The sequence below is a fragment of the Pantherophis guttatus genome, chromosome 3, assembly GCF_059756535.1.
Source record: "Pantherophis guttatus breed Tessera chromosome 3, ASM5975653v1, whole genome shotgun sequence".
NCBI lineage: Eukaryota > Metazoa > Chordata > Lepidosauria > Squamata > Colubridae > Pantherophis > Pantherophis guttatus.
In genome coordinates this window covers 35,099,551-35,125,448 of record NC_142065.1, presented here as the reverse complement: position 1 = coordinate 35,125,448, position 25,898 = coordinate 35,099,551, and the positions used below count along the sequence as shown (strand labels likewise).

At 41.0% G+C, this 25,898-nt stretch overlaps 1 protein-coding gene across 4 annotated transcripts in view; it reads left to right on the top strand.

The window, feature by feature from the left end:
• The window catches only part of MTCL2 (microtubule crosslinking factor 2), a 75,786-nt gene that overhangs the window by 11,670 nt on the left and 38,218 nt on the right, over positions 1 to 25,898 (top strand). For all 4 annotated transcript variants that reach the window (XM_087889241.1, XM_034414076.3, XM_034414077.3 and 1 more), the window contains exons 2-3: positions 11,279 to 11,503; positions 20,588 to 20,746. In XM_087889241.1, coding sequence (XP_087745367.1) covers positions 11,279 to 11,503; positions 20,588 to 20,746 — 384 coding nt within the window. The remainder of the gene's footprint in view (positions 1 to 11,278; positions 11,504 to 20,587; positions 20,747 to 25,898) is intronic.

The following is a 25,898-nucleotide window of genomic DNA, read 5'->3' as shown; positions in this document are numbered from 1 at the left end:
ATCTATCTATCTATCTATCTATCTATCTATCTATCTACCTACCTACCTACCTACCTACCTACCTACCTACCTACCTACCTATCTATCCATGCCCACCAAGCCACGCCCACAGAACTAGTAGTAAAAATTTTTGAATCTCACTACTGCTATCATCTATCTGCCATGATGGCGCAGTGGTTAGAGTGCAGTATTGCAGGCTACTTCTGCTGACTGCCGGTTGCCTGCATATTTGGCAGTTGAAATCTCACCAGGCTCAAGGCTGACTCAGTTTTCCATCCTTCCAAGGTGGGTAAAATGAGGAGCCAGATTGTTGGAGGCAATATGCTGACTCTCTAAAACCACTTAGAGAGGGCTTTAAAAGCACTGTGAAGCAGTATATAAGTCTAAGTGCTATTCTATTTCTGTTTCTGTTTCTGTTTCTATTTCTATTTCTATTTCTATTTCTATTTCTATTTCTATTTCTATTTCTATTTCTATTTCTATTTCTATTTCTATTTCTATTTCTATTTCTATTTCTATTTCTATTTCTATTTCTATTTCTATTTCTATCTATCTATCTATCTATCTATCTATCTATCTATCTATCTATCTTCTATTTACTAGAAAAAGGATAGTTCCCCCCCTGCATTAGTACTGTACCTTGTGAAGACTGTGACATGAAATCCATGTATGGTGGACACATTTATTTGCTGATATAGTACAAGTTGACTCAAGTGGCTGTGAAGTACCATTTTGTTTGGATATTATTTGGAGTTCATTGAATCCCTGCATTTGGGATTAGCTACACAATGCTTAAGGAAGCCATTGTGCTTGCCATATTATACTTAGATAACATGTGATTAATTCCTACCTATGGAAGTCATTGACTTTATGCATTTCAAGATTTAAATAAAATGGGAGGATAGATTTGAGAGAGGAATCAGTCTTAGATGTATTTTTAAGATGGATAACCAGTGACAGTAGTCATTTGTTGATAGTTATATATTTATGGAGAGCCCGTTTGGGATAGTAATTAAAGCATCAGAGTGGAAACCAAGAGACCATGAGTTCAAGTACCACCGTAGGCACAAAGCCAGTTGGGTTATTTTGGGTCAATCACTTTTTCTCAGTCCTAGGAAGGAGGTAATGGCAAATTACTTCTCAAACACTCTGCCAAGAAAATTACATAAGAATTGGACACAATTGAATGAAAGAAAAAATATATCCAATGTTAAAATACTATGCTTCATTCTATATGAATAAATCAAATGTAAGTGTTCATCTTTAATTGTGACCTTTACTTCCTTCTGGTTCCTCTAGTGTCTAATCTTCAAAGTTTCATTTTATCATGTTTTTTTTTTGAAGAGAATTAAAAACAAAAACATTTTCCCATGAGAAGGTTTCTTAAGATTAATTCCAAAATCTTATTTTGAATCGAATGGGTTGCTTAGTCTATTTGTAACTTTCCAAAATTAAAATTCTACTCATCCTTTTGCTGCTTAATCAAAAGTATTTTTTTAAAGTCCTTAAATCTATTTAAAAATTCTTATCCGTTGCTTAAAATTGCCCATCCAAAGCTTCCTAAAAACTAAAGAACAGTTAACAAGCAATATCGCAAAGTAATTAGAAAAAGAAGTATGGGGACCAATGGTGGGTTTCTACCAGTTTGCCCCGGTTTGGGCGAACTTGTAGTGGTGGTGGTAGGCTCCGCCTACCCATACATGCGCAGAAGGGCCGTGCACGAGCAAAGCGAGCCACTCCCGGTTCTGAACCAGTAGCGAAGGTAAGAGGAACCCACTACTGATATGGGACCCAGTGACCTTATTGAAAGTGCCAACCGCAGTTGCAGCAAGTTGGTTATTCCCTCATGCCCCCAGAGCTCTATAAACGTGCCAGAGACATTGTAGTCTCCTTGCAAGGAACAACTATATAGAGCACTTGTTGGTGATCTCAAGCCTGCTCTTTGTCTAGAGAAGAATTTCAAAGAAATGGTCTACCCTCTGGCCCTTCGTTCCACCACAATTGTCATCTCTGCTTTAGCAAAGCTGTCTTCAGGTTGCCATTTCTTCCTTTGAAGTTCACTTTGAAATGATTTTATGTTCTGTCTGTTTCTTGAATCTGTCTATTCTCCATTCTCTCAATAGTTTGAAGAGATTCAATTCTCTACTGTGATGAAGTTGTTGGACTGGGAAGTCAGGTTCAAATTCACGTCTCAGTGAGGTGCTCAGTGGATGACTTGAGCCAAGCACATTTGCAGCCCAATTTATGTCACTTAAATATAAGAATTTAATGAGAAATGTGGGAGATATAAATACAGTAAGTAAGTGCTATTAGTGTTGATTTATTAGTATACTGAATGTTGGGATGCTAATAATTAGCCATTGATAGGTTCCTCTTTTGGAAACAGGTAGATTCCTGAATGATTATACTGTTATTTGCTTTTAACTGCTCAACAGAGCTTTGAGTAGATGTGCTTATTCTAATCTTATAATAATTTGTACAATTTGTCCTAATCATATCACCCTTTTGTTTCCCCTAAGATATCTAAATGCAAATGCCATTTATTATGTCCTTTTATTTATCAAAAAATTTGAACCATTCATGTATAATACAGAAATCCATGGATTGGAATTATAGGTGTATGAACATGTGGTAGACAGGCTGATGGATTTATTGCTAACATTTACAATTCAAGCTGATCCCATAGTCAATTTTGAATTTGGCCTCCTATTGACCTCTTGGCAATATGCCAGTACAAAGCAGCCTTGCATAGAAAGGAGCACAGAGATTTCTGGGTGGGTCTGTTATAAACAGCTGTTTGGAATTACAAGAACCAAATGGATACTGCCTTATTAGTTGCAGAATGCATTACATAACATATAAGTATGCATTCATAATTGAGTTTTGGCAAAGCCAATCTATGTATTTATTAAAGAAAAAATGGCTACCTAGAAGCTGCTAATAACTACGCAGCAATAGATGGACTACAGCTAATTCTTTTACCTTACATGAATAAAAAGTATTATATGTTAAACATTAGATAAATTGAATTAATCTGACAGATAAAAATGTGATTCTGATATAACTTAACACAAACTTTGAATCTGTTAAGTACTCATAGAAGAGAATATTTGCCATTTAAATCTTTCATTAGTTTATAAAAATATAAAAAACAAAAATACAAAGAAAAATGTAGGTAACGGGAAAATAGAGGAGGAAAAGAGGAAGAGAAAAAAGTGTAGGGTAAAGCTGAAAAAAAACCTTTTTTAAACCTTTCATCCACATATTTTTCCATTGTTCAAACATTATATTATATCCAAAGTTCTTTGCCCACTGAATCATACAATATTTTGCAGACTCATTCTCCAAGTTCAATTTCAATAGCAATTTATAAACCTTAGCAATAATATGTTCATCACTACCATACAATAGTTCAGTGATGGCTAACCCTTTTGCCATCGCGTGCCAGGAGAGGGGGGGGCGGGGGAGGGTCACGCACGTACACACATGCATGCGCGTGCAACCCCCCTCCCCCCCCACTCCTGGCACAGGATGGCCTGGTAGGCCTGTTTTTCTTTCTTACCTGGTTCCAGATCCTCTCTATTTATCTGGGAAGGGTGAAAACAGCCTTTCTCACTCCCTCAGAGGCCTTCCAAAGGCCTGAAAGGCCCCATTTCCCAACTCCTGGTGGGACAGGAAGTGACATTTTTTGCTGTCCCCAGCCTCCAGAGTCTCTCTAGGAGTCTCTAGGAGCCTCTCTAGGAGTCTCTGGAGGCTGGGGACAGCAAAAAAAGTCACTTCCTGTCCCACCAGGAGTTGGGAAATGGGGCCTTTCAGGCCTCTGAGGGAGTGGGAAAGGCTGTTTTTGCCCTTCCCATAAATAGAGAAGATCTGGAACCAGGTAAGAAAGAAAAACGGGCCTTCCCCACCCACCCCAGGCCCTCCAGAGGCAGGAAACAGCCTGTTTCCCTACTTCTGGTGGGCCCAGAAGGCCCGAAAATCAGCTGGCCAGCGCACACATGCACCCCAGAACTGAGCTGGCATGCCCACTAATATGGCTCCACGTGCCACCTATGGCACGCGTGCCATAGGTTCGTCATCACGGCAATAGGATTTCCAATTCGTTTTTTACAAAATTAAATCCATAGCTTTTTAAATTTAGTTTACCGGTAAATCTTTTTCTCAATTGTAAATATGCAAACCAATGGCAAACACATCCTTCTGATTCCAACTCCTCTTTAGATAGAGTCACCAAAATTGAAATATATTATTTGACCATAAGTCCACCAGTCTGGCTTTGCCACCATTTCTTTTCTTAAAAAAAAAGCTTCCTAGACACCCAGGAAGGGGCATCTTCTAATATAAGAGAATATTGGTACCCAAAGGAGCATCTTCTAATATAAGAGAATATTGGTAGCTCAAGGTTAACTCTGAGTTCCTTGGTGCTTTCTAGGTTTGGTTGTTTTCTTGCAGATGTTTCATTACTAAATTAGGAAACATCATCAGTGCTAGAAGGGAGTGAGGTTTGCTGCAGGGGTGAAATCTAAAATTTTTTGCTACCAGTTCTGTGGACGTGGCTTAATTAGTGGGCGGGGCTTGGTGGTAAGATGACTGGGAGGGCGTGGCTTGTTGGTCAGGTGGGCGTGGCCAAGTCAATGTCACTTTTTTGCCCTTTTTTTAACCTACAAAACACAACACAACACAACTGGCTCACCCACAATGTAAAAGCAGCTGTGCTAGACCCAAAATGGCCCCTGCAACAAGCAAGAACCTCACATAGCCACAAAAAGCCCAAAAAACCAACTTTCACACTTTACACACACAAAATTCCACATACAGCTTTGTGAGATTTTGTGTGTTTGTGTAGTTAGAGTGAAACACTACAGAAATACACTAAATGTCAGAAAGCTGCACAAATATTATTTTATTTTAATTTATTTTTATTTTTATATAAAAGCAGCTAAATTTAAAACTTCCTAAACTTTAAATGGCTAGGTCTAAAAAAAGAACAACTAAAAAAAACCCCCAATTAACTATTTTTTTAAAGCTCCCAAAGCAGGGGTGGGTTCTAAATTTTTTTAGGGAGGGCGGGGGGGGGAGAACCGGTTCGGTGACATCATATCGTCACCGCTACCGGCTTGGCCGAACCAGACTGAACCGGGAGGAACCCACCACTGTCCCAAAGGGGGAAAAAACTTACCTTAGAACAGGGGTCTCCAACCTTGGCAAGTTTAAGACTTGTAGACTTCAACTCCCAGAATTCCTCAGCCATCTTTGCTTTGCTAGCTGAGGAATTCTGGGAGTTGAAGTCCACAACTCCCTGCCTGCTTGATTGCAGGCAGGGAGATTCAGTTGCTTGCTGATGCAATGGATTGCAGGGATTACAGCAAGGCGTTGTGACCAGCAGCTAAGGTAAGCAAGCTGAGGGGGGGAGGGGGAGGGATTTTTGCTACCGATTAGCAGGCAACTCAGCTGGGGTCGTCAGAGCTTGGATCGTCAGAGCCATTTAAAAGGAAAAAACTTTTTTTCTTTTACATGGCTCTGGCGATCCAAGCTGAGTTGCCTGATTAGCAGGCAACTCAGCTGGGATTGTCAGAGCTTGGCTCGTCAGAGCCATTTAAATGAAAAAAAAGGCTCTGAGATCACGCGGCTCAGCTGGGCATGGGGGCGGGGGCAGGGATTTTTGCTACCGGTTCTCTGAACTGCCCGCTGCCATCGCTACCTACTCACCCGAGCCGGTCTGAACCGGAAGCATTTTACCCCTGGTTTATTGTCATTTTATATACAGACCAACAATCAAGAATAAACAATATCCCAATCAAGGAACTACAACTCAGACAAAGAAGGTAGCAGTAAACAACAGCCTAATCAAGGAACCACCAAGACCAACTCCCACCAACACAGAGCAAGCAACTCGTATATAAAATGAGAGCAAACCCCACTCTCTTCTAGCACTGATTATGTTACCTAGTTTGGTAATGAAATGTCTGCAAGAAAACAATCAAGCTCAGAAAGCATAAAGGACCTCCCAAACTGCTAATGCCCTACTCCCAATTACTGGCATCTTCAACTGAAAGAATCTGAAGGGATTTGAAATATCTCAGACAATCACATTATAATATCAGGCTAGTCACATGTTTTCGTGGTTTATCCCTACCTCTGTTTCCTCAATATTTGATTTTGAATGGGTAGACTTGGAACCACAAGTTGTTATCTACACGTGTATTGTTTTCCTCATCAGGTAGAGAAGCAGTCAGTTTCTTCAGAATCTTGTTCACAGTGAGAGGTTTGGAAAGAAAATACCACCATCTTCCACCTTTTCTGAAATAGAACAACAGAACAATCCTGTATCCAACTTTAAAAACAAAGCATCATATGAGTTGTTACCCCCAGTGTGTTTTGGTAAGAAGCAAAACAGAGTTGAGATTTTTTAATGCTAGGTGACTGGCATAAGGAGGTAGCTTTGAAGAGTAAATTCAGTTTCCCAGTAGCTGGTTGACTTAAAAATAAGGATTACATTTTTTAAAGACATTACATCTCTGATAGTTTATTTATATACCGGTAGTTGTCTTATCTACCCAAGGAACCCTAAGTCATAAATAAATGTAAAAACAAAAGCAATTCACAAACAGTTAACATCCTGGCCCCAATGTTTGGGGAAATAGCCAAATATTGACACCTGTCAACAGAGTAGGAAATGTCTGTACAGCATCTCAGGGGGAGATTATATTCCATAAGACAAATGCCATGACAGAGAGGGGATATTTCCTAGGGCTCACCCAGTGACATTATTTCATTGATGGAGTTGGAGTATGCCTTCTTTGCTTGATCTGGTGAGACTGGCAGAAACCATTGGAAAAAGATACTTCTGCAAGTAGCCTGGCCCCGTGCCATGTGAGGATTTAAAGGTGACAACTACCTCTTGAATCGTATCTGGATACCTAGCAGGGGCTAATGTAATTCACGAAGCAGTGGTATTTTATCTACCATTGCATTCTGGATCAGTTGAAACTTCCAAATGCTCTTCAAGGCCAATTGATGTAAAGCAGTAAGCCTTACTGCAGTTCTACTTAGCTTCTAGCCATGAACTGGGACCATTTTAAAGCCTTCATATAGAAATATCCGTAAGAACTATTGGACTTTTTTGGATGTTTTGATTTACCTCATATTTTGTCCATTTTCAAGTGATGAAGAGGGATCAAGTAGACAGGCAAACATAATGATGATGGCTGCTGCATGCTTTAATGTGTTAAGTGTTGGATCCTGCAGGTACCACAAAGATTCCAAAAAGGTGATGCCAAGATAAACAGGATATTGCACAGGAATTTGGGTATTTTCTGCTAGTGAGGTCTTTATTTAATTATATACCTTATATGCTTAGGTACATTTTTTTGGTACGATATTGATTTCTACTGAAATGATTTAGTACTTAACAAAGGGTCAACCTTTTAGCCCCGTTGCCCTGGTTCTGAGAGGGACTGTTTGCCAGTCATTAGTAGCAGCTCCATTTTAGGACCAACTTGTTTCTGAGGCAGGCTGAAGTCATAACAAGATGATCCAACAGGAAACTAATGTTTTCCAGTATAAAATGATACAAGTGGAGAGAACTGGGCTTCTGCCTCTTAATTTCCTGAAAGCAGCAGCAGCAGAAACTGCTGTTCTTACCCTGATAAGAGAACAGCAACTTGCCAGTCTCATTTTCGAATTATGGCACAGGACTATGGGGAGGAAAATGGGAGGAAAACACATGATTGGGGATGGGAGGAAAAGTATTCTGTAGTGCTGACAGATTGCTGCCACTTCATGCAATAAAGCTACAGACTATTATAAACAAATTATTTTTCTCAATCTTACATTGGAATAGCTCCCAAAATATTGTTGCCTTTATAAGTGAGTGTGCAAAACCCACCTTTGCTCCATTCTTAGACACTGATTACTTTTTCATATAACTCAAACCCAGATTTTAAATTCTAGATTGTTGAACAAACTAATACAGCTTGGTTTCCACATAATACTACAGAATGTTATAATATCCAGATTCACTCATCATATCAAACCAAAATTTGATTGAATGCATGAACATTGAGAATTTTTTTCTTGAATTGCACATGGAATATTCCTGAAAGAGAAATCAAAGCTGTGCCTTTAAGAGATAATGATCTAAGATTTTATCATTTGAAGGCACACCTAAAAACCAATGTCTTTTTTTTTAATGTCAATCTGTAATAGGAAGGAACTAAAACAATGCTTTCCCATTTTGAAGCACTTTAGTGATGCACACTATTAATACTGTATGTATGATGCATATTTTGTTTTCAAGTAAGAAGTGAGATTGTTTAAAGAAAAAGCCCATCATATGAAAGACCACAGTGTACATTACATGAACAGTTGGAGTTGTTTACAAAATCATAACAGCTGTTTAAAAAGAAGAATCTGACATTTGCTCACTGTCATAGATGTTTGTTCCTAACTGTAATGATGAATGATAGGCAATGGCAAAATATCATAATGTAAGTTTTGCCCTTTTTGTTTTTGCATTCCCACATCATATGCAAGAATATGAGGAGCAGTGTTTATCTTGTGGTTTTGTAACACATGTTTAACTTCAACAGACCTCCATATCAAATCATATCAAACCAACATTTCTGGCCATATCTCTGATAATAGTGGGCATTAGCCTAAATGCCCTGGTATTATCTGGTAAGTTGTGCATACTGTTTATATTTCCTAACTAATACAAAAAATATTAAAATTAAATTAGACATTAAATTAAATTAAATTATTAAATTAAAATTAGACATTTTGCATGCTGTATTAGTGCTTCCATGTGCATTAAACATTGCAAATCTGAACATTTAGGGCCACAGAGTTACAATTGTTTCAAAAATTGTGTTAATGACTCATAAAGAAACTGAACAATTGCTCCCATGTCACTTTACTTCATTTTTTAAAAGCCAGAAATGAGTGTTTGGTAAGCATAAACCAGTGCTGTGCTTTGTTCATGCATTTGCATGAATTTATCCCATAAATTATGTAAACTGCTTCTATTTGAGAAATGTTTAAGATCTTCTGTTGTTTACCTAAGTTTGCAAGTTAGTACAAAATGATATTAAATAAGCAATACTTTCTGTGATTGCATTTTGATACGATCTCCCAGAGAACTCATCTTATTCTTTGAGATAATGCCTTGTGTCATGATTGAATGTGACAGGCTGACTGGGAGGCTGATTTGAAAAGCCCTTGATCCTTTGTTCACTTGCTCAATACACAGGCTATCTAATGGATATTGCTCTGATTGGCTTCCTTCTGCAGATCATAAGCAGATAAAATCATTAATCCAAAGAAATTGGGGGGGGGGTTAATTTAGCTGCTCCCACCTTCCAAGGGCAAATGTACAAAAATCTTTGCACATCTGTCAGAAGGAACAAGGCATGTAGCCAATCAATAGAGGAAATAGCTAGAAAAATTCTGTCTTCTAGTAGGAGAACTGCTGCCAGGAATAATAGACATTGGGATGCTAGCAATAATGCTTGTACTACTAGCAACGGGCACCTGGACTGGAGAGAGCACAAACAGAGAAGAGTTTCATATTCTCCTGTGGATTGTGGAATCACCTGTCTTGTGAATACACGGTTTTCTGACACCGGTACAGAGAAGACATTTTGGAGTCTAATTTCAGTTTACAGTAATAAGAGTGGTATGTCCCTTGTTAGGTGGCAGCATCTGTCTGATCTTGGTGATCCCAAAAGCTAAGCAGAGCTCTTGAGCCCTCCGATTGGTGGTGTCATTTTTTTCCTTGGTGTGCCATCTGCCTAACCCTTTGCAAGTTTTACATACCGTAGTTTTATTTCCTTCTAATCTCCTAAAACTAATTAGTTGGATTGGCATAGGTAGGCTGTTCTCTTCTGCATGCTAGCATCAGAGGCCTGGAGGCCTCTCCAGTCCTGTCTTTTTTCTTTGATTAATTTTGCCTTTTGCTCAAATGTTAGAGAGCTGGAGTGTGAGCAGTTTTTCTTAGTGCTTGTTTATCTACACTTTGCCTTTCTGTACAAGTGACTGATGTTATATTGTTGGAGTTGTGGCACTCCGTGCCAGAATTACATCAATAATACCACTGTGTGCATGTGTCCATTCCCTTCCAGAGAAGAGAAACAGTTCTCTGAATTTCCTCATCTTTAACATAATTATTCACAGGCAGAAACATATCAGATGGAGTTGAGAAAACCTGTTTTAATTTGATCTTTGCAAACTTCACTACAAAGGACTCACATGAGCAAAAAATAGTACAAACTACTAGTAAAGGATATACATTACTATTTATTTTTTTAAAATAATGCAACATAAGTTTTTATTTTACATTAATGTAATGGCATTTATATTCTTAACTCTATGTGTATGTAGATTTACATACACATCCTATTTTATCTGCAGCTCTGAATATTTGAGAGGAAAAGGCTGTACAGTTAGTTTAAATAGAAGGATTGTACAGTGCTCATTTCCAGTGGTGTTTAGGAGTATGCAGGAGTGCAAATTTAACACCTTAAGTTGTTGTGTCTTTCTTTGTTATAAAGTATTGCAGAGAGACCTTACCTGAAGACCGAAGTGCTACATACCTGTTAATATTTCATGTACTATCTCAGAATAGATTTGTGGAGGTTGTCCTTTAGATTCCTCTTCCATCAAAACAGAGATTGTTTCTACTCAACTGAGAAAGACCTTCAAAGCAGAAAATCAGTATATTTGTTAATGCACCAACCTAAACTTGTTCTATTCCCCTAATCCATTTCAACATACAATAATCTGTATCAATAAATAATCAATAAATACAGGTAGTCCTCAATTTACGAGCACAATTGAGCCCAAAATTTATGTTGCTAAGTGAGAAATTTGCCCCATTTTACAATTTTTCCCGCCACATTTGTTAAGTGAATCACTGCAGTGCTTAAATTAGGAACATGGTTGTTAAGCGAATCTGGTTTCCCTCTTGACTGTGCTTGTCAGAAGGTCGCAAAAGGGGATCACATGACCCTGGGACACTGCAACTGTCATAAATGTTAATTCAGTTGTGGGGATGCTGCAATGGTCATAAGTGTGAAAAATGGTCATAAATCACTTTTTCAGTGCTGTTATAACTTTGAACGGTCACTAAATGAACTATTGTAAGTCGAAGACTACCTGTAAATATAAATGCACTGTAGCTGTTTCATGCACAGATCCCTCCCACTCCCCAATATTCCCAGGATGCAGCCTTGGTTACTTGTCTTGCCTTTCCTTTGATCACGGTGTTTGTCTTTCCTAGGATGAGATTGAGGAACTACGTGCAGAGATGCTGGAGATGAGAGATGTCTACATGGAAGAAGATGTCTATCAGCTACAGGAGCTAAGGCAACAACTGGATCAAGCCAGTAAGACTTGTCGTATCTTACAGTATCGTTTGCGAAAAGCAGAGCGACGCAGCCTTCGTGTGGCACAGACTGGCCAGGTGGATGGAGAACTCATCCATAGCCTTGAACAAGATGTCAAGGTAAGCCTGCATGTGCAATTTTTCTTCTTCATTAGAATGGAGAAGTCAGTTGAATGAACCAGGGATATAAGAAGTTGCTTTCTCTTGCGTTAAACTATTGGTTTTGCAATATAAGGAATGGGTTTGTACTATTTAGACCATTGCCTGTCTAGTCTAGTATTTGGTTGGCATCTATCCAAGATCTTAGACCAAAGGCTTTCTCCCTTCAAATGCCTGAAATCCTTTGGTTTGATATAAGAGGAATTGAAACTCTGTTCCAAAGTTGTTGGAACAGTATTGTTTGTTTCTGAGCTATAGTAACTTCAATAAGTGATTATAGTAGATTTAATGTCACATTTTAGAAAAAAGAGCTTCATATGGAAATCTTGTTGCAAAATTAATCTGATGATATATTGTCCTTAAAACTCACTGGAGATGATTACTTGGAAAAATTGTTGTACTGCTATACTGCATTTCAGACATTTCTCACAAGAAACCATGTTGAATCCTTTGAATAAACATAGTTCATTATTCTCATAGAGGAAAGATAATGACTGTTTCTCTTTTTGGAAAGAAAAATCCGTAATGGTTTTCATACAGTCCTGAATGGACTATTCTGAATATGCTTTGCAAGCCATTAAATTACATAGCTGCACATTATTTTGATACTAGGTCCCCCCCCCCCAAATATACTCAGTTGTAGCTGGACTGCTTGTCTCTCTGAATTCCTTTCCCTTTGCTTATAATCTCTTCATTGCAGTTTCTGTAGTCCTGGAGATAGATACACTAGGACAGTGATGGCTAACCTTTTCCAGACCGAGTGGCCAAAGTGCACCCAAACCCCCAAAATGCAATGCGTACACGCTTCTTGCATGCGCCCTGTCCCCCTGTGCGTATGCACACGCCCCCCACATGCGTCCCCCCCGCATGAGCACGCGCCCCCCGCATGTGCTGTGCCCTTCGCGCATGCGTGGCAGGGACCCAAAGACCAGCTGGCCGGCAGAAAGCACGTGCATGTGTGGCAGAGCTGAACTGGGGCGACAGCTCGCATGTCATAGGTTCGCCATCACGGCACTAGGGAGAGGTTATTAAAACATGATTCCTTGTCAACTTCAATTAGAATCATGAAAACTAAGCAGCTGACCAAAGAGGCTGAGTCCCTCCTTTGAGCTGCTGGAAGATCTTCATTCAGGATGATCGTGCAAGCCAGCTGGATGGAACATATGTTGTTTGGTGTGGCACTTTTTGTTGAAGGGCATGAGAAGGCAACATATTCCAAAGGAAGGATGCTTTTTCTGTATTTGGTTAGTAGGCCTGCTCTTTTTCTGGCATCCAGGCTACAACTCGTTTACCCAATGATATAGATATTCAACAGGTGATGGAAATATAAACTGCTGTGGTAGAAGAAATTAGTTCAGCATTCCCATGGTGGGTGGCATGACAAAGCTTGCATCTTTGGAAGCTCCTTGTTCAAGGATTACGAACACAAGAGTGTTGAGCTTCAGACCTTTACAGGGTGAAACCTCTAAGTCATTCCTTCTTCCCAAACAACACAGTTGCCTTTTGCACAAAGGAGTAAGTCTGCTGACAAGTACTCCAGGCACCAAAAATGAGTGATCCTAGAAATGAAACTTGCATCAGTTTGTGCTGGTTTGTATGGTGTATGGAAGCCTAGATTGAATGTGCAAACCAGTAATCAGACTATTGCTTCTCAAACCTTGAATAATCTGGAACATAAACTAAGTCTTTGAAGAGAGAAAAATATTACAGGTGTTCAAATGTTTGTGCGGCCATGAATTTACATATGAATGCTAGTCATGTTTAAGATCAACGAATCAGAATAACAGAGTTGTAAGGGACTTTGGATGTCTTCTACTCCAACCCCCTGTTCAAGCAGGAAACCCTATACCTGTGATGGCAACGTATGGCATGTGTGCCACAGGTGGCACGCGGAGCCATCTCTGCGGGCACACGAGCCCAGGTCAGCTGATTTTTGGGCCTCTGCCGGGCACGCATGTGTGGGGGTGGGTCACACTTGCATGCACATGGGTGGGAGGTGGGGGGGTCCTGTGCGCATGTGCAGGATGGGGGATGGGGGTGCGGCACCCCCCCGGTTTTTGTCCCAGGAGGCTTCAGGGAGGCCTGCTAGCACCAAAATGGGGGTCACACGCACATGCACGGGGGGGGGGGCGGGAGGAGCACAGGGGGTCGTGCACACATGCAGGGGGCGGGGCCTGCAGGGGAATTGCATTATGGGTGTCGGTGCGCGCATGTGTGCTTTTGGTACTCGAGGGAAAAAAGGTTCGCCATCACTGCCCTATACCATTTCAGACAAACAGTTATCCAATTTGTTCTTAAAAGCCTCCAGTGATGGAGCACCCATGGCTTCTGTAGGCAAGCCATTCTACAGGTTAACTGTTCTCACCATTAGGAAATTTCTCCTTGTTACTAGTTTGCTTCTCTCTTTGATTAGTTTTCATCCATTGCTTCTTGTTTTGACTTCTGGTGCTTCAAATATTGCAAAACACTGCTATCATGTCACCCCTAGTCCTTCTTTTTACTATACTAGACAGTCCCAATTCCTGTAACCATTCTTCATATGTTTTAGACTCCAGCCCCCTAATCTTGCTTGTTGATATTTTGGCAGATAGTTTTAGACAAGTAATCATCTCCCAACTTTCTATCTATCTATCTATCTATCTATCTATCTATCTATCTATCTATCTATCTATCTATCTATCTATCTATCTATCCATCCATCCATCCATCCATCCATCCATCCATCCATCCATCTATCTATTGGTTCGATTTATATGCCGCCCTTCTCCGGAGACTCAGGGCGGCTTACAATGCGTTAAGCAATAGCCTTCATACTTTTGTATATACCTGCTTAGTAGGGCTTTCGGCCCCCCCAAGCGGTGTTCTTTTTTATACAAAGTCAACTTATTGCCCCCACAATCCGGGTCCTCATTTTACCTACTTCGAAAGGATGGAAGGCTGAGTCAACCTTGAGCCTGGTGAGATTTGAACTTGCAGTAATTTCACGCAGCTGGTGCTACTTAACAGCACTTTAGTCTGCTGCGCCACCAAGGCTCTTTTATAATGTAAGGTGGTATTTCTGACTTACAGTATCTTGTACTGAACGTTACAGTATCTTGTACTGAAAGGATGTTTGTGAAAGTCTGTCCAAAATTTGTCATTTCTGTCATAAAGTAGTTAATTTGCTTCCGGCTTAATGTCGGACACTTTGTTTGTAAACAATAGTTTATGTCCTGCAGCATTGTTCTTTATTCATTCATAGTCCAGTGCAGTGTTCTATTTCATCCTGTGTCTATGTGCTTTTCTGCAGTTCTAGTTCTTTGTAAACAGTGTGTGTGTATGTTCATTGTATCACCACATCAGAATTAAAGTTTAATGTAGTTTAGAATTTAGTTGTGTATTTGCTATATCCAGATAGCCTGCTGTGCATTTTAAACTATGAGTACTAGATTTGATGTGATTTTTAAATGCATAGTGGCAATATTTTAAAAACTGGCATTTAATTTATAATAATTTTAAATAATGCATTATTTTAATGTGTTTGTGTGTTTAATGCTATTTAATGGATATTAATGGGTATTTAATGTTTAATGTAATATTTAATATTTTAATGTGAGAGATTTAGGGGTGACAGAGTTAAAAGGTAGAAACATTAGAAAAATCTAGTTGGTGTTTGAAATATGAATGTGTTAGTTTATTCTATGCCTATTAAAAGTGATATAAAAGCAAATTATAATCTCATTTGTATTATATCTAACTGAGGTTTTTTTGAAAATGCTAGAAATGTTGAGGTGTCAAATTTTGTATTGGCCACAACTAGTGTTTACAGATTTCAGTATTTATGTAAGACTGTTGGAATATCTTCCATTTGGAAACAACATCTGGAATTTAAAATGTGTTGTTTTCTCTAAAACCTTTTGTTTTGCCCATATTGGCCAATCCATAGAATGGTTCTTTTTAGAGTAGGACATAGGTCGATACTGTCCTATGTTTGTCAGGCTGCATTTTTTCCCCTTCTCTTTCCCTACAGCTTGTAACAGCTGCTTTCTGGTTGTCTCAGCTTTCACGGTGATCAAATGTTCTGCTTGAAGAAACAGGAAATAAGTGGAACAACCCCCGTCCTTTGGTATTGCTAGAGTTTCATACTAAGATGATTCTATGGAAATAGTTATGGTTTGATTTACTCCTCCACTAGCTCAATTTTCGGTTCTCATGGTCAGGATGTGACTATGGAATTTGTACAAATAACTGCAGAGGGTAAAGTACAGGCCAACCTCTTCCCCATCAGCTGCAGAGCCATGGCGGACTCTTTTTTTCACAGCAGGATCCTTTCTTCTCCCCACCTGTTATGGTGCAGTAATCCTTCACTAATGTCTTCACTGGAAGATATTTGCTTTTAATCTGAGGGCCTTATTCAAGACATTGCACTTTAAATACAGGGGCTTTCTGTGCTTGTCCTATATGCATAAAAGGCAGGGGTGGGTTTTACCTACCTTTACTACCGGTTCGCAACGGGGCCGTGTGCGCACTCTTCTGCACATGCACAGAAGCGTTCTGATGACGGGGTCAGTGGGCGGAGCCTCCCACCGGTTTTACTACTGGTTCTATAGGACCAGTCCGAACCGGGGGCAACCCACCACTGATAAAAGGTAAAGGTAAAGGTAAAAGTTACCCTCGCACATATGTGCTAGTCGTTCCCGACTCTAGCGGGCGGTGCTCATCTCCGTTTCTAAGGCAAAGAGCCAGCGCTGTCTGATGATAATTCTGTGGTCATGTGGCCTGTATGACTAAATGCCAAAGGTACACGGAACGCTGTTACCTTCCCACCAAGGTGGTCCCTATTTTTCTACTTGCATTTCTACATGCTTTCGAACTGCTAGGTTGACAGAAGCTGGGGCAAGTAACGGGAGTTCACTCTGTTATGCGGCGCTAGGGATTCAAACCGCCGAACTGTCAACCTTTCTGATCGTCAAGCTCTGTGTCTTAGCCACTGAGCCACCGCATCCCCTTTGAACATATTCCAAGTATAATACTATTTTCCTATTCTTGGAAAGCTTATGCAGAAAATAGTAGCACAACAACCATACAGGGCTCTACAAGGAAGCAGATCATTTGGAGTACTGCAAATCAGGGATTAGGCTAGGATACAGCATAGAAACTGCATTATGGTGTTTGTGGATGAATTTAGGAGAGACTGAGATTGGGAAATGCAATCCTCTTGCTCCTGGCTTTCCAGATCAGTGGTCCCCAACCCTTGTGGCTTGGCAGCCCGACTGGGGGCAGGGGGAGATGGAACCAGGCTGCGCGAGCAGCAAACTGGGGCACATGGACACACAGCTCAATTGCAAGTTGAGCTGCACATGTGCGTGTGCACTGGCCCACCACTTGCATGAGTTGAGCTGCGTGCACATGCATCTGCGCCAGCCCACTGCTCGTGTGAGTCGAGCTGTGTGAATGCCTGCCTGGCTACTGCTTGCACAGCTCAGTTGAGAATAGGCTATGGCCCAGTAGTGGGCCGCGACCTGGGTGTTGGGGACCTCTGGACTAGGTAGCCCTCCATTATGGACATATAATCCTGCTGGTGCACGAAACTTCAGCCGAGCTCCTCGAGAGACAGAGTTTGCAGGGGGGGTGAACTACAAGACAAACTGGCTACAAGACAAACGTTCATTCTTGATCGTATTTGAGATTCCTAGCTGCAATGGACAGCAAAGCTAGGGTTGACCCCAGGTGCTTCTCTTTGCTAACAGGCGGCCAAGCTAAGTGCCTGAAGGACCCTGTCCCATCACGAATTCGTATTAGTGGTCCGTGGGATTTAAAATTATGAATTTAGTGGTCCCTGAGGTCTAAAAGGTTGGTGACCCCTGACCTAAAGGACATAGAAATGGATAAAAATAAAGCAGAGACAATCCAAACTCAGAAATAATTTTGGAAGTTGATCAGATAGATGGAGTGGGAACCAAGAGAAGCAGAAGGCAGCAATCATTGCTATAGGGGGGAAAAAACCCATCCCAGCTTCGTTTGGCACCTTGGCTGATGCAACCAATGTGACTTATGGGCTCAGTGGTGTTTCCTAGGCTCCCTATAGTGGTTTCCTAATTTATTGGCAGCGTTCTTCATTGAGACCAGGATTTAAGGACCTTCAGAGTAAACTCTGAAATTTTACCATATGTTCCTTCTGCCTCTTGCTTTCAGTAAAATGATTTTTTGTGTAGAGGATAAAGTTAATTTCTTCTTTCTCAGTGAGGAGTGTCTTTTCTTTCCCTGCAAAGTGAAAAAATAACATCTATGCCCTTAATTATCAGAGAGTCTACATTGTGATTATGTTATCGCTGAAGAATTCAAAACACCAGCTATCCACAGTGCCAAAACACAATATGTGAGATGTGCCAAAAATCTTTTGTGAACATATGATTCAGCAGAGATGACACACTCTGTGCTGCTTCTTGGTGGGTGTAGGAATCTATTATTTATTTTTATTTATTATATTTATATCCCATCTTTTCTCCAAGAGCTCAGGGCAGGAGAATGTCCTTTCATTTTACTCCTACAATGAGAGAAACCTAAGATGGGTTGAAAATAAGAGACTAGCTTAAAGTTATCCAGTGAATTTGGTTAAGGGTTGATTTCAGCTTGAATCTCTCCAGTTCTAACGCAGCTTCTTGACTACAGCAGATATATCTAGAGCAGAGGTGCAAACTTGCAATTACACTGTAGGAAGAAATATCCTTCTGGGTTCAGCTCCAAGTGGGGAAAAAGACACTGGAAACATGGAGATTGCTTGGAAAGATGGTTTAATGGTGGACAGGATCACATGGCTTGAGTTCCTGGACAAAAAAAGGGTCGAGATACAGCGAGTCCCCAGGTTTTATGCTCCCTCTGGCTTTGAGCTTCTTGGGGCCCCGAAAGAGTATCCTGATTGGTTGTCAGACTCCCAGGGGGTGGGGGTCTTAGATAGCCTTGCTGGCTGATGTAATCTTCCCAGGTGCCATGTGGTGAGTTTCTGTTGCTAGATGAGTCCTATTCTGTTGCAGATGATGGTCCTTGACAAAGATTGAGTTTCTGCCTCTGGCCCATTGACAAAGGGTGGGGGCAGGAAGATGGGAGTTGCTTCATCTTTAAAACATGCTTCTCCATTTCTCATCCAGGGAAACATAATATTCTGCCTTTTTAATATTTCCTAAAATATTTCATTCTTGTAGGAAAGGGGTGGGTGCTAACTTCCTACAACACGTTGTTGTGATGTGACGTATCACAACTTTTTCCCCCTTCACTGAACTAGGGGTGGGCATGGCCAGTGTGTGATACCCAATGCAGGTTGTGAGTTTGACATCCCTGATCTAGAGAATTAAGGAGATTACTGATCAAGGAATTAACGCTACCATACCATGTTTCTAACATTTTAGGGTCCAGAAGGTTGGATAGTCAGAGGTTCTGTTCAGGTTGATCAGCAGATTCAAATTAGTGTATTTTCCCCACTTTTAGGATTATTAGCATTAGGGTGACTTTTTCCACTTAATGTAATGTAACAAAAGAGGAAAGAGGTAGATGTGGGGAAGCTATCATTAACATACACATTAGCCTTCGCCCAGTTGCCTTGGTCCCTCAATCTGCCCTTGATTAGATCCATCTTCCTTACTCCTAGGGCATTTAAGTAACTGATTTTGTAGGCAAATAGAGATTTGAGAGAATAGTTTAGCTGCCACAAATTATACAAAGCTGAGATCTGCATTCTAAAGCTGGTACTTAGTCATCAGTAAGTGGTCTAAGTAAATACAGATATAGAGGACAGGAACAGACACAAAGGTCCACAATTCAAGATCCAGCATGCAGCACTGTACAGAAATACAAACTCATACTTGACTAAATGTTTCTTGCCAGATTTCCCTTATTGGTTTCTTTTTTACAGAGTTTTCTAAATTTTAGGTCCAACCCTAACATAAAATCTCTTCTTAAGTTCTTTGCTTCCTTGCATGGGCCCCTAGTCAGAACATGCGAGAACAAAGAAAGTCCTAACTTCGAAAGTCCTAACTTCTTTTCTCCTGAATCTCGGTCTCTCATTAAAGAAGACAGTGACTGAGTTGAGAAAAATTCCCCAACCAGCCAATAATCCAACAGGCCATTCACAATTAAGACTCTAGTTATTCTACTACATGTGATCATTGGATTCTATGTTCATAACAAAACTGTACTTGTACTTGTATTTGGACTATTCAGTGCCAAAATTGCTAAAATCTGTATCCTGGCCATCTGTTCACATCAATGATTGTGAATCAATCAATAGCTTCTCTATGACATATGAACCTTTAATTCATGTTCTTCATGCCTTATTCTTTTTTAAAAAAAAGACTTCTGATGTATGAGTCCATCAAATGTAAGAAAATAATAGCACTATCAATTTGATTCCCATTCTGTCTGTGGACTGTAAGACATAGGAAGAGATGAACTTGGGAAAGCCTAAATGTACTGGAAATAGGGATTAACAGCTAGATTCCCTATAATTCATATTCAGAGCTGCTCATAAAACCTGCTGACTTGTGTATCTGAAACTTTCTGATGCAGCTTATAAAGATGTTTTAAATAGGATAGTTATTCCCTTTCCTGCAATGAGAAGAGGCACTGTTTATGCACCACTGTGGGTGGTAGGTCTATCTACAAAAGCTGTAATTTTCTTGAGCAGTGCAATGCAGAAAGGCATAACAATTGTCATGCATTGACTATAGAGGCACATTGCTTTTTGCAAAGAAGGAGACACCAAGAGGATGTGCAAATAACTCAATTTCCCCCTCCATATTTCCTCTAATTGCAGACATGATCTGTAAAATTAGTGTAAGAATAGCTCATATATTCCTTTTGGTAAGACACACAAAGCCTTGGCACATTATTCACAGACATGACTCACTTGTGTGCTTCCTGTTTTAGTGCTTGCTTTTTTGTTGATATATATAATATATCTAAAACCTCCAAGTCTGTATTGGTGCATACATTGTTGATTAACTTGTGCCTGCATGTTGTGTATCAGAATCAAGGACTGAGGTTTGCACTGTTCTTGACTGTTGTCTGTAGGTAGCCAAAGATGTCTCTGCACGTCTCCATAATGAACTTGAAGCAGTGGAGAAAAAACGGATTAAACTGGAGGACGAAAATGAAGACTTGCGCCAACGGCTCATTGAGAGTGATTTGGCTAAGCAAGTGTTACAGAATGAGATGGACAAGCTTAGAGAGGTAAGTTCATTCTTTGGGGGACCATTACTTAAGCATTTTTATTTACAATTTTTCTACCAAGGGCTTACGATCCAGCATCATAGAAAAGACCATGCAGTGGTCAGGCTGAGAAGGAGTGAGTTGTTCAAGGCTGTCCAGTGAGTTTGACATTTGAAAGATAATGCCAGCCTGTACTTTGTATTTTCAAGCCCAACATTTATGGATGTCATTAAGTTGGGGAAGGTTTTACTAGATACTGGCACACCAAATTATCCAACTGCTGTTTGTTCTGACAAAACTTCAGTGTTGTGATGTCCTTCAGATTCAAGCCCCAATCCATGCAGGAAATACATTGGGAAACCACAAATGATTTCTAAATGGCTCCCTAGATGAGTGAAAATATCAAATCATTGTTTTCATAGGTGACAGTTTAGTAGACCTCTCTCACAAAATATGTATGCTCAAGACTACATTTCTAGGAGAGGAATCACCTATTTCTGCAAATTTCTTGGGTACTTAATATAGTTTCTTTCAATCTTGCTGCTTTTGCTATTTCTGTCTGTATTCCTAACATATGTAGAGAAGTTGCTCAAACTGGCAAAAGATGTATAATTCTGACATCTGCAAACAACAGATGAGAATCTAAAATTTTATTCAAGATTGACAACTATCAGTGGTTATACCATCAGATTATTTTCTAGTTTGTGGCTTGGTATAATGGCCTGGCTAATTTATGGCTTCCTTTTAACTTTTCCCTTAATGTATATTTCAAGAAAGAAACTGGGAAACATAATGCAGGATACTCCCTTTGGTCAGGATGTCAGTTCTCCCGGACTCTGTTTCCAGAGCTATACATGGCTTTAGCCTAAATCTGTTTCCTTCTAGAGCATGGGTATCAAACTCAATCACGTCACATGACATATCGTGATGTATCATGACTTTTTTTGCCTTTGTGGAGCTGGGGTGGGCATGGCCTATGTGTGATGCATCCAGCCCATGGACCGCCAGTTTGACACCCCTGCCTAGAGAGAATTACTGATGAATGGGTGCTCCATGGGCTTTAATATTCTCTCTTTGGTTAGTCTTGTGCTCTGCTTTCTTCTTTCTTCTTTCCCACCCTTTTTTTTGTTTCTGCAGATGGCAAATGACATTTTGGACTCGTTTTAGAATTAAGCAGTTGAAACATAAACTGGGAAGATGAAGGGATGCAAACAGGGAGTCATTGTCAGAGACTGGCATCATTTTGGGAAATTCCCTTCATTCTAATTAACAGAGGGAGCAACCCTTTCTCCCAGCTTAATCAGAACAGAAGCACATATACAAAAATAATTATAATGTGCTAGCATTGCCTTTCTAGGATGAAATGGAAACTTTGAGCCAAGGGTTTGGTCTAAGTAAAATATTAATATTAAAAATATTAAATACACTAAAATAAAACAGTACAGCTTTCTAGGACATCTGAATCCCTGTATAAGGGGGGAAGAGAGCAGATGGATGTCAAACTAATAATAACCTAGCACCATGCTGTGTTTCTGAGCTGTCAGCAAAACATTCTTCTGTTATCATGATGCTATCCAGATCTATTGACACTGTAGTTAGACACTGTAAAGTCCCAAAGCAACAGAGAAATCAAAATTAATTTAGGCTTGCTGAAGTAATGACGACAAGAGTTCTTAAACTGGTATATTTAGCGAATCCCTTAGCTTGGAATACTATCTTAAGGAAGAGAATGCCTCTGAGCATGCAAGCATTGCTAGAAAATGAAGTTGTAGAATGGAACTATGTGTAAGATTGAGACAGAAGGCAAAAGGTTTGTATAGTTGCAGTCACAGCAGACATTTAGTATCTGCAACATGGGATTACTACCCTAATTGGGCCAGGGTTGGTTTGATTTGAGGTATGTGTGTATGAGTGAGTATGCTTGTGTGTTAAAGATTTTTTACCAGCTACCTTTGTGGGACACCCCCACCCCCCAAATCTATAATCATTTTCTGGAGCAGAACTCCTTTGCCAACTATTGCTGCTTTTATTTTTAATTAATTAATTAATTTATTATTTATTAATCAGATTTCTATACCGCCCTACTCCCAAAGGACTCAGGGCGGTGAACAGCCAAGATAAAATACAGATAATACAAATATTAAAAAATTCCTTAAAATTATTAAATATTTTGGCCGAAACACAGATTAAAACACCCAATTTATAAAATCACGAATTAAAAAATTTAAATTTAAAAATTTAAAAGATGGGAGTTAGGCAAGGCCAGCTTGCTGAAATAGAAAAGTTTTGAGAGCACGGCGAAACGTGCGCAGGTCCGGGATCTTCCGTATCTCTGGGGGGAGCTCGTTCCAGATGGTAGGTGCCCCCACAGAGAAGGCTCTCCCCCTGGGTGCCGCCAGTCGACATTGTTTGGCCGACGGCACCCTGAGGAGCCCCTCTCTATGGGAGCGTACTGGTCGGTGAGAGGCTATTGGTAGCAGAAGGCGGTCTCGTAGATACCCCGGTCCGATGCCATGGAGCGCTCTAAAGGTGGTAACCAAAACCTTGAAGCGCACCCGGAAGACCACCGGGAACCAGTGCAGCTCGCGCAGGAGGGGGGTCACATGGGAGCGCCACGTCGCTCCCATAACCACCCACGCGGCCGCATTCTGGACCAGCTGGAGCCTCCGGGTGCTCCTCAAGGGGAGCCCCATGTAGAGAGCATTGCAGTAGTCCAAGCGGGAAGTAACGAGAGCATGAGTGACCGTATTTAACGAGTCCCGATCCAGAAAGGGACGCAACTGGCGAATCAGGCGGACCTGATAAAAAGTCCCCCTGGCCACGGCCGTCATGTGCTCTTCTAAAGACAGCCGTGAGTCCAGGAGGACACCCAAGTTGCGAACCCTCTCCGTGGGGGCCAGTGACTCGCCCCCAATAGTCAGTGATGGCACCAACTGACTATATCGGGATGTCGGAAACCACAGCCACTCGGTCTTGGATGGGTTGAGCCTGAGTCTGTTTCTCCCCATCCAGATCCGCACGGCCTCCAGGCACCAGGACAACACTTCAGGGGCATCATTGGGGTGGTCTGGGGTGGAGATGTACAGCTGAGTATCATCAGCGTACTGGTGGTACTTCACCCCGAAACCACGGATGATCTCACCCAGTGGCTTCACATAAATGTTGAACAGAAGGGGCGAGAGGACCGACCCTTGTGGCACCCCACATCAAGGGGCCTCGGGGTCGACCTCTGCCCCCCTGTCAACACAGACTGCGACCGGTCAGAGAGAAAGGAGGAGAACCACCGTAGGACGGTGCCCCCCACCCCTAACTCCTCTAGCCCGTGCAGTATGATACCATGGTCGATGGTATCAAAAGCCGCTGAGAGGTCTAATAAGACCAGGACAGAGGAACAACCCCTGTCCCGAGCCCTCCAGAGATCATCAACCAACACGACCAATGCCGTTTCCATGCTGTACCCAGGCCTGAAGCCCGACTGGAACGGATCCAGATACGACGATTCATCCAGGTACTGGGGGAGCTGTCGCGCTACCACACTCTCAACAACCTTCGCAATGAAGCGAAGGTTGGAGACTGGACGATAATTTGCCAACACTGCCGGGTCCAGGGAAGGTTTCTTGAGGAGAGGCCTCACCACCGCCTCTTTCAAGGCGGCAGGGAAGATACCCTCACTCAAGAAAGCATTTATAATCCCCTGGAGCCAGCCTCGTGTAACCTCCCGAGAGGCCAGCACCAACCAGGAGGGACACGGGTCCAGTAAACATGTGGCTGCGCTCAGTCTGCCCAGAATCCTGTCCACGTCTTCGGGCGTCACAGAATCAAACTCTTCTCAGATAATACTGCAATTACTGCAGGTTCAAATCTCGCCAAGGCTCAAGGTTGACTCAGCCTTCCATCCTTTCTAAGGTAGGTAAATTGAGGACCCAGTTGTGGGGGCAATAAGCTGACTTTGTATAAATATACAAAAGGATGAAGGCTATTGCTAAGCACATTGTAAGCTGCCCTGAGTCTCCGGAGAAGGGCGGCATATAAATCAAAATAAAATAAAATAAAATAAAATATGATTAGCCTACAGAAAAAACAACTGAGAGGATATATGATAACAATCTCTAATATCTGAAGAATTGTCACACAGAAGAGAGAGCGGACTTAGTCTCTGCTGCTCCAAAGGACACAATCAGAACCAATAGGTTAAAACTACAAAAGGAAGTTTCAGGCTAGACATCACGGAGGATTTTTTGAATGTATGAGCTGTCAGCCAGGAGAACATGTTGTTACATGAAAGAGTGAATTCTTTGTTACTGAGATCTTCAGACTGAGGCTTAACAGTTACCTGTCTGAGATACTCTGTTGGATCCAATACCAAGCAGGGGTTAGACCTGATAATCTTTAGTATAAATGTCTACTCTATTATTCCCTGTGTTAATATTATAGTATCACAAGGAAGATCAAGAATGTGGAGAGAAATGGCAAAGCTCAATTATGCAATTAGTGACAGTAGTACAGAGGTTACGATGATCAGAAGACTGTGTAACCTGCACTGATTTCAGCAAAATTTTCTATTATATCATTGATGGATTAATTTTCCTGTTGGAATAAAAACAATTGTAGGTTTTTAAGGTACTTATATTTTTCCTAGTACTAAATAATGGGGTGGGAACTGGAGATTCATTTTTACCTGATTGCTGTTCCAGATTCAGGATTGGGAATAAGACCACAATAGTCTATGCAGATTCTCAATATGACCTGGATGACTGAGAATTCCCATAGACTTTTAGCTATGCCTTTGGGATGAACACCCTTTGAATGGTGTGAGAATATGAACGGATTTCCAGGAAAAAAAATTGCAGACTACAGGAATTATTTGTACTAGTTCCTAGGTGACCCAGAGGACACAGATAAACCTCCAAGTGCCTCAATGACTCTCTAAAAGGATGCAAATGGCCAGCTGTCTGCAAGGAGTATAAATCCTTCTATTCCCCACCATCCAGTCAGAGCTGAAGAAGCTTCTTGGATGAGAAGCGAAATGTCTTCAAAGAAAAAACAAGAAAGTCCAGTTGCCTCTTGAAAAAACACCTTTGAGAGACCAGAGTAGGCTGCACTCTCAACCTACACAAAGTAGATTGTCCTCTTTCTGGAGACAAGAATTTAACCATGAAATTGGATGGTGATT